Source organism: Zootoca vivipara, chromosome 5 (genome assembly GCF_963506605.1).
Source record: "Zootoca vivipara chromosome 5, rZooViv1.1, whole genome shotgun sequence".
Taxonomy (NCBI): Eukaryota; Metazoa; Chordata; class Lepidosauria; order Squamata; family Lacertidae; genus Zootoca; species Zootoca vivipara.
The window spans coordinates 28,386,848-28,402,051 of NC_083280.1; the positions used below are offsets into that span (position 1 = coordinate 28,386,848).

Below are 15,204 nucleotides of genomic sequence, written 5' to 3' on the forward strand. Positions count from 1 at the left end.
CAGGAATTATAAGGAGCTCATGCATCAGTGCAGAGTAACTTCCCGCACTCACAACAATATAGGGTAAAGGTGGTGGAAAGATGCTGATTCATTGTCTATATACTATATACGGCCTTTTCTGTTCTGTATTCAGCTAAAAAAGGCTACAGTGACAAAATAGTAAAGGTTGGAGCTCTCACAGCAGTTCTACATAGAGTAAAGGCCTATTTTCTAAAGCAGCATCCTACTTTTCCCTTTCAGGCTTTAGCAGGGATGGAAGAACTTGATTCTGTGATCTTTTTGGCACTGCTCCCGATCAAATGCTTCCCTTCCTCTCTTTTGCCTTTTAGGATCTGTGGTGCTCTTGCTCTTAGGTCTCTGAGGACCATTGGAGTAAAGTGATGAAAAGCAGAACAAATGATGAGTGGATTTGTGTTGAGGCCGATCATAGTGCAGACTTAAGGAACAGAGTTGGAACTGACCAAATTCGGTGTGACTTTTAAACTCAGTATCAGGTCAAGAGTGTAGAGTTTCAGCTTAAAAGAGCAGCCGGTTATCAAATTGCGCCTTTAATTTATTTGAAATCCGCGTTGGTGGATAGGTTTTCCAGGGGCATGCATAGTAGCAATTTGAATATCTCTTGCAACATATATATTTCCTCCTAGCTGCGGAATATTTCTGAAGGTTTATATTTGTGCTCCGTTTGCGTGTTTCTAGTCACTTTGCTTCTTATGCCCATGCTGTTTCCCTTCCCCATAAAAAAAGTCCAGTGCTAATCATTGTGGTGGGAGCTTTCTGAGCAGGAATGGTGCTATCAATGTGACTCTTAATTGTTCTCTCCCCTTCCACACTCTCAACACATTTTTCACAGTTTTGTCCTTCTGTGACTTTCATGAAGAGAATATTTGATGGATGGAATAAAGAGTGTCAGGCTGCACAAGCCTCACCCATTCTCTCAAAAATCCAGGCCACACTGGAGACCTGCATGTGGCTCTCAGAAGCTTGGCCATTGGGGAAATACAGCCCTCAAGCTGAAAAAGGCTCCCCACATAGGAACATTGGAAGCTGCCTCATATTGAGTCAGACTATTAGTCCTTCCTGCTCAGTATTTTCTACTCTGTCTGGCAGCAGCACTCTTGGGTTCCAGGTGTGTCTCTCCTAGTCCTACCTGGAGATGCTGAGAATTGATGCTAGGACTTCCTGCATGCAAAGCAGATGCTCTACCACTGAACTGCAATCTTCCACACCCCGTAACAGAAAATAATTACAGTGGAACCTTGGGTTATGGTGGGGATCTGCTCCGGAGGCCCCATCACAACTCAAAAACGGCGCAACCCAAAGTGTTGCGTCTGTGCACGCACATGCACGATTTAGTGTTTCTGCGCATGCGCAGCTGTGATTTGGTGCTTTTGCACGTGCGCGAACCCGGGAGTAACCAGTTACGGTACTTCCGGGTTTGTGCTGGTCTCAAGCCGAAGGTGACGTAAGCCGGATGCAACGTAACCCGAGGCTCCACTGTATTTGCTAATGGTGTTCCCAAATAGTGTCTTTGAAAGGGTTTTTCATGGGACAGCTGTCTAAGATGTATTGCCTGTGCTGTTTATCATGGATGAATCAGGGTAGAAAGAAACTAAAATTCTGTTTAGTTCTGGTAATCAAAAGAACCCTCCACTCCACTTGCAAATCCACAGCAAGATATTTTAGCATGCTGGAAATAGTGTTCAGTTGCCTGCTGGTTAGCAGTCAGACTGGTATTTTCTAGGAAACAAGCAATGGGAAAGAAAGGTGGCAGCATGGCTTTTCTTTCTTTTAGAGTGCAACATATAGCATTAAGGCTGCCAATAGAGTAGCTTCTGAGCTTCCTGATGCAACTGTGGTTTCAGAGTTATTTTTGTGTATGCTTTGAGATACTCTCTGATCTTTGAGCAGAAAGGAAAAAGGTACATGTGCTCTAAAGGTATTTTGGAGCTACTGATGATATGAAATAGTATGCAGGGCTCTCAGTTGTTACATATGCAGAGAATTTAAGAGGGAGATGTGTTGCGCATCAAAAAGCTCCATTGTTTGGAGATAGAGGAGAAAAGGCAGAAAAGCAAATTCACGAGGTCATTTCCTCTTTTTCACTGCAAAGATGCCAGTGCCAAAGAGGCCTTTGCATTGTCCCTAGCACGTGCTCGATTTGCAAAGATGTCTGCAATCTTTAAGAAGCTCTATTGAAATTATGTTCAGAGGTTGGCAGGGGCAATGAGAGGCAGTCTTTCCAAAACATGTCTTACATGAGATTCTGTTCTGCCAGTGATGACATCAGTATTTGAGAGCTGGCAATCAGGGACTCAGTATTGCAGCTAAAATCCTGGTCCAGCGGGTTATACTCCTGGACAGTCATTAATCTTAAACCAAAGTCTGTTTTTGAACGTAAAACATGTGACATTGTTTCCACTGCTTGATGTCACCCTTTTGTGACAAAGGACTCCAGCCTCTTGTTCCTGAACATGGAACAGGGTTTCTGGGACCTTCTACATGAAAAGCAGATGCTGTACCACTGAGCTGCAGCTCTTCTACTTAAATAGTTAAATGCCCATGGCATTTTGCAGATGGCTTTGTGGAATTAATCACATGGAGAGATGTGCCTCCTCAAGCCACCACTCCCACAGTACCGAATAAGCAGGCATTCCATTGGTCTGTGTGAAAACTTGCAAGGTGTGCAGGCTATGCTGACTTCTGCATATTTACCTAATTATTATATATTCATTACAGGGTTGAATTGGTAATATTTAGCTAGGTAGCACTTTCCACAAATAAAATACATTTTGCAAGTCTGAAAATGGGACTCATATTTTGGCAGGCCTTTCAGGGATCGTAAGATGAGATGCATGAAAACAGCTGATGTATGAATTTTTACAGGTGGTTAGCTCAACATTGGTTGGAGGCAGAATGTTGGTCGTTCCGAATAGTGATCAGGTCACTCATGCTTCTGAATTAATGTGTTGCCTGAAAGCACTAAACTGCGATAATTCACGGAAAGTGAGATAAATGAGATGAAGGTGGGGATCCATATTAGGAGACATTAACAGAGCTGTCATTCCCATTGGGTTTACTGGCGCGTTGCACCAGGGCATCAGCCTCTCAGGAGCACCCCAGCGAGTGGGGGAGCTGTGTGGCTTTGCCCGGCGGCCTCCCCTTTCCCTCCTGCATGCTCCCCAGCTGCGCCCCATCAACCATATGGCTGGCTGGCGTGCAGCTTGCCTCCCAAGCCTCCGTAGGAGGAGAGTGATCCCCACAGAGGCTTAGGATGGAAGCTGTGCCCCGCCAACTATATGGCTGGCGGGCATGCAGCTTCCTTCCCAAGCCCTCACAGGAGGAGAACCATCCCCGCAGAGGCTTGGGTAAAGGTCAACAACTCTGGGAAACGGGGGGTGGGGCACCAGAGGGATCTTTGCACCATGGCGCCGGATATGTTTAAGACGGCCCTGGCACATTAACCCTGTTTTCATTTCCAGTTGTGTGTGTTTGTTGAACCGAGTGAAATGGGCCCAATGGCCCCACCCATTCATTCAGTGTAAAAGCTTCTCTGTATGCATGCACAGGTGTTTGTGCCCAAGTCCTTCCATGTGGTAAGAACCCTCTCTGTGATCAGACTGTTACACTATATACAACTGCACACAGGACCCGTTTCACATATTCCACTGTGAAGACATGGCCAGTGGATGCACTTCTGTTCCCTTTCTTCACACGTGATTAAAAGTAAAAGAACAGTGTCCCTTTGGATCCGTCCTTTCATGCTTGCAAACATTTCTGTACTGCAACCCCCTCCCCCAAATACAGAGTTGCTTCTGTGTAATATATGCAGGGAAGGAAATTGATCGTTTCATGTGTGTGTTAAAAAACTATTCCGAACTTGCATCTAAAAAAGAAAGTTACAGAATATAAAAACTTTTTGTTTGTTAATTTAGAGGTGACTTGCACACGGAAGAAGACTCTCCTTTGCCTTTATAGGGCTTCATCTTATTCTTATAAACAGCAGTTTTTCAGCTGACTTCAGGAGAGGTGGAATCAACGTTTTTCTAACTAGCCGAATGAAAATACGGTGTCCTCCCTTCTTGAAATTTAAGAAGTGTGGTAGGTGGAAGCCACCCTCTAGTGGAGAAAAATGGTATTTTCACTACAAACTTGTGGTCTTCAACTGGTTGCCCCTTAGAGGAGGTTGATAATCATTTGCAAAACAAGTCATTAATTTAAGATGTGAATCAGTGTATTTGCTCACAGCAATGGCTGTTTGGGGGAAAGGGGGGTGGCTTTTTCAGTCACATATCAGAGGTATGCATGTATTGAGTTTCATGAATTTATTTACAAGAGCATTTTCTTGGTGTTGATTTATTTTATATAGAAGAATTCAAGTTAAGCCTGCATATGGCAGCTTTCTAGTGCCTGCTCCGCTGTGTCTTATTAAAGAATGGTCACAAAGTAATGGCAGTTTATCCCTTACGAGGACATGAAATCATGTGAAATCCAATTGATTTCAGGACTCTAGTGAAATAATGAGTAAGCGTCTGTCCTTTTGTTTTTATGGCACAAAGGGCTGGAACCAGCCTCTGTCATACTTGGAGTAAACCCACTGGAAGTCAATTAGTCATGATTAATGACCAATTTCAATAGGTTTGTTCTTGAGTATGACTACATCTTGGTTATTATTTGACCAGAACCCTAAAAAAAAACCTCACTTGGATTTCTCATGAGTAATATATACAGTGTTCACAGAGCATGTATGCCATTCAAAGTTTTACTTGAGCTTCCACGCAGTGAAAAAGACTGTGCTGCTGTTTGTTTTTTTTAATTAAATAAATGGGCTGCCCCATTTATATTTTTCTCAGAGGAAATGAGAACAGGATAGTAAAAAATAGTATTAAAATGAAAACAATTTCTAGAAAAGCCTGTTCTGCTCTTTCAGTAGTATCACTTCTAACTTCATACCTATGACAAACTTAGTTGGTCTCTAAGGTGCTACTGGAAGGATTTTCAAATTTTTTTTGTCAGACCAACACGGCTACCTACCTGTAACTACTTCTAACTTCAAGCAAACAAACTGAAAGGAAATAGGTCCTAGTCTGAACTCTCAACTGGCAGGCAAAGACTGTAATAAAAAAATAACAATGACAAATAAAGCAAATACATAATGATAATTATAATAGATAAATTAACTGTTAGTGACTAACAGCAGCTTGGACCCAAGGATGTTGGTGTGTCAGTGGGAGACACTTCTGCTCATGTGGAAATCTCGCCCCCGATTTCCCCAAAAAGCTGCTCTCATGGACATGAGAGACTCATGTGTGTGTAAGTGTAATCAGTGAGCCTTAATAAAAACAATAATAGCATATATATATGCTGGTTATTTTATATTTTGGCCTCCCCGTTATCTAAAAGTCCACACCAAAATGTGCAACCTTTGAATCCAAGCCAAGATGTATGTTTGCCTGAATTAGTGAATTAGAACCTGATGGACAAGCTTAGGATGTTTTTGAACGATGGAAATATATGAAAGGTGAAAGGTCTCCCTGGTTTAATAAGAGTAGTAGTGGATGCCTAGTGTTCTAATAAGGAAAATAATGGCTACAATTCACCAGTCATAGCTGCTGCGCCTTTCTGATTTGAATGAATAAGGCTTAAAAGGAAATTGTATGCTAATCTGATGCAGTTAAATGAAGGTGGGGCAGCTGCAGTGATTACTCAGTGGGCTTCCATGTATAATAAAAGTTTGCTAGAAACATAGCAGTAGAAGTAAAGAATACATAATTCCTCATTTATTTACATACGCATTGGACTGCCGCTCTGTAGAACACAGTAGAATAAATGATAATGCTTAATCCATGCTGTATTCTATGAAACTGTTGCTTTGTGTAATAATAAATGGGCACAATGTCAGCTGTGCCAAAATTTTGCTGAGCAGATTGGCAGCACTTACTGTTCATTTACATGTGAAATGGTGTCCGTCCGTGTTTTACCAGCTTGAATCAACCAAGTATGCTTCTTTTTCTTCGGACTGCCATATATTTACCCACTTCAGATAAGTGACAGCTACTCTACATCCTGCAGATTGCTATCTGAGTTACACTTCAGAGTTGTGCTGGAGTGAGATCTAGTTTCATTATATAAAGTGGCATTATACATCACTAAGATTTCTCCTCGTTTTAGCCCAGTAAACCCACCTAATAAATGTGATCTACAGCCGTGCAAAAAATGAATTCTGAAAATACAGCCCGTTCGCTTCAGTAGTTCTATCATGCTCCTGGGTTGCTTAGATTTCTAATGAGTTCATTTGGCTGCCTTCTTAGCAGGCAAAAGTGTTTCTGATTGTTCAACGAATGAAATGTATAAGGAGGTCTTGATTCCAACGTAAACTGAGCTCCAAAACCTTTCATGTACGTTACGTGACAAAATAGCTTTAAAGGTGCATCTGCACATTGTTATTTTCAGCTACTAGTCATCTCTGTCCCATCCACGGTTGCCATATCCTGAGACACATTTTCAGGGCATGTTGTGTTTTCTTTGTTACATGTTTTTAGGTTACCACGGACTCTATTGTGAGGAGGAATATAATGAGTGCCTTTCAGCCCCTTGTCAGAACGGAGCTACCTGCAGAGACCTTGTCAATAGCTACGATTGTGTGTGTCTTGCTGAATACGAAGGTAAGATATGTTTTGCTTTAACATAGGTGGGGTTACTGCAAATCTGCCTACCAAACGTGATCTGCATCATTTAAGTTTCATTATCTTTGAGGCAAGCCTTTGGAACCAACATTATGAAGCTCATCTGTAGTATGGGAATGATACGCTTGACGTGATACTTTTCTGACATCTCTAAAAAGTGCAGCTGAATCTTACTTTGGATTTACAGTTCCCCCCCTTGCACTACCATGACAGTATGCTAAAAGTAGCAATAGGACACAGAGAACTATCTTGCTTCAGGGGAAAAAAAGCTTTTTTCTCCCAATTATAGCCACCCAACCTCATCTAACAAGAGTCAGTGAAGTCGTGATATTGGAGAAGAATTCTTGTCAGAGCTAGACAATTTTACTCCAAATGGAAAGAGTTAATTGGTTATTCGAAGGTGCAGAAGAAGCAGGGCATGCTATTGAAATATATATTGAAAAAAGAAATGGTTGGAGTGGTTAACACTGTTATTCAGGGGCAGCATGATAAAAAGAGGATAGACATATGTATGCACATATCTTTTACCAACTAAAAAAGAACAACTTCAAGGAGGGAGGGTGTGTTATCCATGAAGTCACAGTCAGTATCCAATAGATGCCTGCAGTACTTGTACATGTATTTATCAAAGAATTGTTGGTTGTGCTCATGGGGATATCTTTGTAAATATCATTCTGCTGTGGGCTGCCAGTAGCAGGTTCATGTATCCTATATCACTAGGTTTAGGTGCTGAGTGCTTTAGATCAAGGTGATACAGACCACCTCCATTAGACTTGTCTTTTAGCTAACCTTTTATTAAGCTCTGAGCAGGCCCGGCTCTAGGGGTAGTCTCGGTGGTGCGGGGCGCCAGGGCGCCGGGCCGGTAGGAGGGCGCCACAGCGATCTCCACCACGGCGCCAGGGCACCCAACTGACTTGAGACGGCCCTGGCTCTGAGAAGGTTCTACATGGCTGTGAACAGGCCTTGGTGGTACAAAAAGGTTCAGTGGTCCCATCCAGATTTAGTTCATGGGTAGCCAGTGCTTTGTTTATTTTGCATTGAGCCTCATCAGTCATGAAGGAATGAGGGGCACTACTCGCCACACCTTCAAAATGGTGCAAAACTGTTGATAGGGGATGGGTTATTATTATTATTTATTCAATTTGATGCCAGCCTTTATCCAAAGATCCCAGGGTGGTGATTCAGGATACACATTAATTACTTGGCGCCAATGAAATTCCTTTCTTTCTTTTTTGGTATATCCCATCTTCTAATAATCAGGTTTAAATTATAGGACTTGGCTGCCACTGATTACGGCTGCCATTTTGTTTCCTTAGAATTCCCAAGCAATGCTGAGCATGAGGCTGCTAGTATTCTTTATATTCTGCTTCCACCTGCTCCAGCCCTTAAACAATGTACAATTCTAACACCATCCATTATCACTTAATATTCTCAGGAAGGCACTGTGAATTATACAAAGATCCCTGTGTTAACATCAGCTGCCAGAATGGTGGTACTTGTGACAGTGAAGGGCTAAATGCTACGTGTATCTGTGCACCTGGATTTACAGGCAAGTTACTTTTAAATTACATAATATGCATAATTATTAATCAGACTATACAGAAGAAGACAAATGTCAACTGAATGCATTTGCACCTGCTTTCCATCTTATTTTTCTGAAGCCCAGTTTGGATACCAGATATTTTACTCAACTTTTTTAAAAATAATAATAACTGATGAGATTCCTTGCCTTTCTGACAAAGCAGGAGAAGCAGAGAATGCATTCTATAAAATGAACCTGGCTCTCTTTATACATGTCTTTCTTTCTAGGCTTGCAGGCTTAAGCGCATGTCCCTTTCCCCATTTCAAGGGCTGCATTCTTCAGAGATGAACTGTCAGGGGCTGCATTCTGGTGGTAGGCAGATCCAGAACCAATGTTGGGTGGAGCCACAGACAAAAGTTCTGGACTAAGAACTCCTGAATAAAGACAAATGGAAATAAACTAACCCAGAATGAAAGCGTAAATTTATTTTTAGCAAATAAACCAGTTGCCCTTCCAGTTTGTTCTGAAATTACATAGAAAGGGGGAGGGGAGTAGAATGGTTATTTTTATTTATTGAATTTATATACCGTCCTAATACCCGCAGGTCTCAGGGCAGTTCACAGAGTAAAATCAGAATATAAAACCACAAAATACATTTAAAAACTGGGGGGTGGTGGTGGTGGTGGAGGAAATTAACAAGGAGGAAGTCTGGGTAGTATGGAAGAATGCGGCAGCTTCAGGAGGTGTTTGGCGTGGCTGCTGGTTGCTCACCTGCGCTTTAGGTAATGGAAATATACCCTGGAGCAGTGCTATTTTTCTAGAAAAAGAGGTGCCAGAACTCACCATGAAAACCTCCCTCGTTTTCTTATAATGGCACTGGCACCCGCCCACCTGAAAGGTGCTGTAACTGAGTTCCATCTGAAAAAAAAGCCCTGCCCTGGAGGATGCTGGGACCAATACTCATTTCATGGAGGCAGAAATGACAATCAACATTGTGAGGGGCAGAAGCTACAGGCAGGTCCCTCCCATCTTAAGTACCAGCTCGTCGCCCAGCGCAAGTGCTAGTGGGGAGCGAGATAGCTCCAGTGGCGACTCAGGAAGTGGTGACCGAGGCTCAGGCAAGGTAGCGGAGCCCATGCCTAGTGTGGGAAGGGAAGTGGGAGGCAAGGGAAGAAGGCTGATCCCGCCGACCCCGGAATTGCGCAGGAAACGACGGGGGCGGAGATTCAGTATCCCAAGACTACTTTGCTAGAAGAAAAAGCGCGAACCTCCATTCGGAGTTCTGACCCCTAACTGACAACATGTACATAGCACTGCTCTGCACTGTAAATAATCAGCACTAAATAAAAGCATGAAGAGACAACGCTTTGAGGAGTCGTTACTCTAGAGTAGCCGCTACCGCACCTGTGACAAACATCTTGAAACTTAGACAGCAGGAGAGGGTTTCTTATATCTCCCTGGCCATGTTGGTGAAAAGAGAGGCTTCTTCAGACTCTCAACAGCTTGATTCCAAGGAGCCTGTGAAGCTTGAGGTGCTGGCTATTGCTGTTCCACAGTGTGTGAATCTCTTTCCAGCTAGAAAGACATATTAACACCAGGAGGAGCTTTAACAGGTGCCCTAAAGCATGACCTGAGTTCACAGAGCTGCTGTACTATTTACTTAGCACAAGCCCTGAAAGTAGTGTCTGAAAACCCACTGCTGAAATGTATATGCTGATCGATGACAACCTAACAGAGTATTTCAAACATATTTCAAACAGTTTACAGGTTGCTGGTTTTCTCTCTCCCTCCTTCAGGCTTCCTTTTAATAAGCACTCTCTTTAAAAACACAAAGATAAGGACCAATGTATGATAAGATAGTAAGTTCCAGCTCTGCACTGTAGCAAGCTGAGAACAAGACCTGCAGGATTTAAAACAGATACAGGAATCATATGGAAGAGGATGGGGGGGGAGGATATTGCCATGTATTCATTCTAATTTTAAGACCGCATATATAATGCACCACTTAACACAGTTTGTTTCTCATATATTATATTTCCCTTGCAGGCTGTATCCCCTTCATTCAAGGTGAAAAATGTATAACACTACTGCAATCCTGAATAAATGCCATACTGTGATTCTCTTATCACTACAGTGAATTAGAAGCGCTCTATGTCTAGAAAACACATTCCATGATCTCTTAGTACAGAATAGGGAGTCTTAATTTATACTGCAAATGTTCTCATTTGCTCACATCATCTAAGTATCTAAAGCATGATAAAATAGAATATTTCCCACAGTGGAATAGCTCTTTTTAGCCATTTATTCTTGCAATCCTGTCTTAATCCATAAATTTTACATTAGATTAATGGCCTTGTGTGTTTTTCCACAATCTCAGTAACAAAGCAAGAGAAAGGTTTCTCAGGATCCCTCTGTTACATTTACAGAACGGCATTCCTGTCATTAGTGGGGGAGAATTTGCTGAAAGAGACTTGGGATAGACACATCGAAGAGGGAATGAGAAGGTGAACATGAGTTAAAAGAGAGCTTTGAAAATTGTCCATTTAGTAGGCAAGCAGTTTAAGATAACCTTGTGAACATGAATGTATAGCAAGAGAGAGAGAGAGAGAGAGTCTGCACCAATTAATTTGGGTGCTATTGAATTTAGCTTTGACAGAAGAGCTGTTAATATTGGTTAGAAGTGATTTGAAATTGCGGCTTTCAGAAATAAAATGTGTAGCTAATTAGAACTTGGCAAGGTAAACAGCTGCTAAACTATTACTTATTCAATATCTTTCTGAAAACAATACGGCATTTGAAAACAATATTTGAAAAGGCAACATGCTAATTGAATTGTGCTAAATAAACCTGGTTAGCGTCATGTAATCTGTACCAGTAAAGTGAAGACATTTCACTCTTTTTGCTTTTTCTGATAGTTGTATGAATACCTTGAAGGGATAGCCAGCTTTGGGATTCTTGGCAGCCAATTTATTCTCCAGTAGTGGTTTGGGGGCCAGAAATGTATTCTGCTGCACAAAGAGTGGTATATAAAGATAGGCTGTCAAGGACAGCTGGGGCGTTACATTCAAAACCCAAAAATGAATGTTTACATTACATGCAAAACCCAAAAAGAAGTGTGGAATACCTCTGTTTTGCATTGCTTTCTGCAAAACCTTTTCTTTTCCTTACAAGTGACAACCTGGACATCCTTTAAAGGTCAAATACCCCATGCCCCATCGCGAGTTCCCAAATAGTCCAGCCCTTTGGTGCTTAAATTGTTTCTGCAGATAGAAGCTGCACACTTCACCCCTTCTCCCTAAGTCACCCCATGAGTCTGATACTTTTCTTTTTCAACAGCCCTATTTTTAATCACTAAGAAGTCTATAGTATCAAATTGTGTTTTCATAAAAGCAAGAGTAAACAAAGGGTTTACCCATTACTAGTTCATACTTCACCCAGGGATCACCAGCTTTAAAGTGGCCCTACCTCTTGTTAGGTATTATTTCTCTAAGATTTTATTCTATAGACGTGTAAGAGCATGTTTGAAATCCTGGTTGTTTCTAATCTTAAGAAAACATGAGCATCTTCAACTCCATGTACAATGTTCCAGTAGCAAGCAAAGCAAGACATTTCTTTGATTCATGTGGTTGCAATGATCTAATTCCATTGTATATTCCAGCCACTTCTTGCTGAAGTTTGATTGCTTTGCTATGCAGATATGCTGCCCTCATCAGTCTGTGTTTTGATTGCTTTTTAAATACTGTTCATTCCTGTGCAACCCTGAAGAGACCTTATTCTATTGTTTTAATAATAAGTAGCATGCAGTGAGTGTGGTTGCAGTTGAGAACTGCTTGCAGAAAAATGTAATTTTCTCCTTACAAGGAGCACATTATCTGTTGTATCATAGATAATATGGCTGCTTAAGTTAATCTTTTGAGAGTAAGTTACACTAACATGTTGATTATTGAGTGTCTGCAGTCGGAAGGGATGAAGGCATTCCATTTTGCTTTCATATCTGCAACACATAACTATATTTCTTTCCTTGTTTTAAGGTGAAGAGTGTGACATTAATATAAATGACTGTGAGAGTAACCCCTGTCATCATGGTGGAATGTGCATAGACCAACCCAATGGGTATACTTGCCATTGTCCACGTGGATGGGTTGGGGCAAACTGCGAAATACGTAAGTATTTATTACCATTTGGTTTTATTAATTAGCCAAGTCTAAGACGGTCATTGGGATGCAGGTGGCACTGTGGTCTAAACCACTGAGCCTCTTGGGCTTGCCGATCAGGTCAGTGGTACAAATCCCCGCGGCGGGGTGAGCTCCCGTTGCTTTGTCCCAGCTCCTGTCAACCTAGCAGTTCGAAAGCACACAAAAAAGTGCAAGTAGATAAATAGGTACTGCTCCGGCGGGAAGGTAAACAGCATTTCCGTGCGCTGCTCTGGTTTCGGTGTTCCGTTGCGCCAGAAGCGACTTAGTCATGCTGGCCACGTGACCTGGAAAAACTGTCTGCGAACAAACGTTGGCTCCCTCAGCCAGTAAAGCGAGATGAGTGCCACAACCTCAGAGTCATCTGCAACTGGGCCTTTAAGATGGTCATTGTTCACCATAGGACATGTTAATTATTTTCTTTTCCAATACAGTCTATGGTCAAATAGCCTTTGCAAGTTTTTGCAGTTTTTGAATTATATTGGCTTGGGTCCTAAGGTGGGTTAAAGTGGTTAATAGAGCAAAAGTATTCTCCCCATCTGTTCCTCCCTGGAGCAGCCCTTACACCTACCCCACATTACTCTGGAAAGCCCTATAACCCTCCAGAAGCTCTTCAGGGCTCACAGGGGACTGAAAGAAGAAAGAAGGAATGGGAAACTTCCATTCTATCCATTTCCTCAACATCATAATCCTGTGCATGTCTGTTCAAAGTGGTTCCTATTAAATTTAGTGGGATTTACTCCCACGTAAGAGCACATAGGATTACAGCCTCAACTATCTTAGAATACAAGTCATTATTTTAATACTTACTGGAAGTAATCAAGAGGATTTTTTCTTAGTTGAAAAACAGGATGCTAAATATCTAAATAAAATAAAGGCATGAGGTCTGCTGAAAGAAGAAAATAGTAATGACTAAAATAGGCATGCATACTTAATTGAGGGAACAATCCATGTGTGAGTGACAGCCTCTTTAGGTGGTGGACAATAGGCTGTCTGGCAGATGGATTTAATATCCTGAGACATGCAGTAATCCTTTAGAAATGCATTCCATGCAGTGCCTACATATTATAATAATATGTAATTTAATGGCTTTCTATGAAAGGCCTAGATTGTTGGGACCATATGCTTTTATTACTTGCTGTCGATTATGTGGCATGATAACAAATATCTCAGAATGATACTTCGATTCCAGAATTGTAAAGGAGCCTGGTTGCAGGTGCAGGTTATAAGCAGTGATGGAATATAGCACTCCTGGCACCAAGCTGTCACCTTCCTTCTGACACACAGAAAGAACAAGTGAGGTTTGAGCAAAATATAATTCAGTTTATGCTTGTTTGAAGAAACCCACACCTTGCCAGGGACGGGGAACTTGTGGCCCTCCAGATGTTGGTGAACTCCAGCTTCCATCAGCCCCAGCCAGGGATGTTGGGAGTTGTATGTAGTCTAGCAACATCTAGATCAGGCATCCCCAAACTGCGGCCCACCAGATGTTTTAGCCTACAACTCCCATGATCCCTAGCTAAGAGGACCAGTGGTCAGGGATGATGGGAATTGTAGTCCAAAACATCTGGAGGGCCGAAGTTTGGGGATGCCTGATCTAGAGGGCCACAGCTTCCTCATCTCTGGTCCTGAGGGACCCAAAAACAGAGGAAACCATTGACTGGTACCAAAGGATAACATGGAACCTCTTTATGGATTCATGTAATGGACAGTATGAGCTAATAACACATCATGTAAACTAAACAAATGTTGATAAAATTTAGGATGGGAACTGGTTTAAAAATGTAAGATACCATTCTAGTGTTAAACATACAGACTTGCAAGACTCGTGTAAGATTGATGATGTTACTTTGCGGAAACAAATGCAAAACCAAGAGATGGGAGAGTGCTTCCAGTTCACTGCTTGGGAGAATAAATATTATAAAAATTAACGTGCTCTTCAGGGTTTTATTTGTATTTCAGAATTTGTTAGTGCCAAAGGGGTGGTGGCATAATTGCAAAAGAAATAGGTACTTTTTGGGGCAAGGAAAGAATCCATGAGTATCCCAGGTGAGGCCTGGGTATTCCAGATATATGTTGTTACATTGAAACATTGGGAATAATTTTAGTGCATGGTTTGCTATAAAATAAAGCTATAGCAGGCCAATGGAAGAGCATTGGAAAGGCGAATATTTAACTTTCAATGGATGCGTAAGGGAGTCAGGAAAAAAGTTATATGGGAGGGGTGTGATTGCTATATAATTAACATCTGTTTGGAAACCTGGAACTGTTGTCAGCATGTTTTAGCACCCAAAACACCTTCATTAGCTTTTGGAATAGAAGACAAAAGGTTTAACTTGGAGGGGTGACTGCAATTTCCAACAGTGGAAGGAAAATAAGCTAGAAACCTCTCAGGATTGGCAGCAAATACAAACATTTGAGCATGTGAAATGCAAAATGAAGAAAGTGCCATCCTTCTTGATCAGTAGAGAATACAGGAAACACTTGAGAGGCAGAGGAAGAAGGAACTTTTGAAAATGAAACCTTTTGTGGCCAGCTGGAAGAGGAGCTAACTTTCCTTCAACTTCCAGTTCTGCCTCTGCCATCAGTGACAGGCACCTTGCTTCTATATCTCTGCACCTTTCTGTATCTGCTCTGTCAGGAATAACCATTGGCAGTGGGAATCAAGTGTGAGGTTAATGGTAGAAATGATCTGTTTTGCAATAGTTTCACACCTTCTAACTTCAATCTTCATGCAACTCCATTAAAAGTACAAAAATATATGGTGGGAGTGAATGTGCCATTACCCCCTTACTGTACAATTCAT

General features: G+C 41.8%; 1 protein-coding gene across 1 annotated transcript in view; it reads left to right on the plus strand.

Annotated features, from left to right (window-relative positions):
- DNER (delta/notch like EGF repeat containing) overlaps positions 1 to 15,204 on the plus strand; it is a 110,334-nt gene that overhangs the window by 92,660 nt on the left and 2,470 nt on the right. The window contains exons 9-11 of the mRNA XM_035134007.2: positions 6,540 to 6,662; positions 8,119 to 8,232; positions 12,237 to 12,368. Of these exons, the coding sequence (XP_034989898.2) occupies positions 6,540 to 6,662; positions 8,119 to 8,232; positions 12,237 to 12,368 (369 nt within the window). The remainder of the gene's footprint in view (positions 1 to 6,539; positions 6,663 to 8,118; positions 8,233 to 12,236; positions 12,369 to 15,204) is intronic.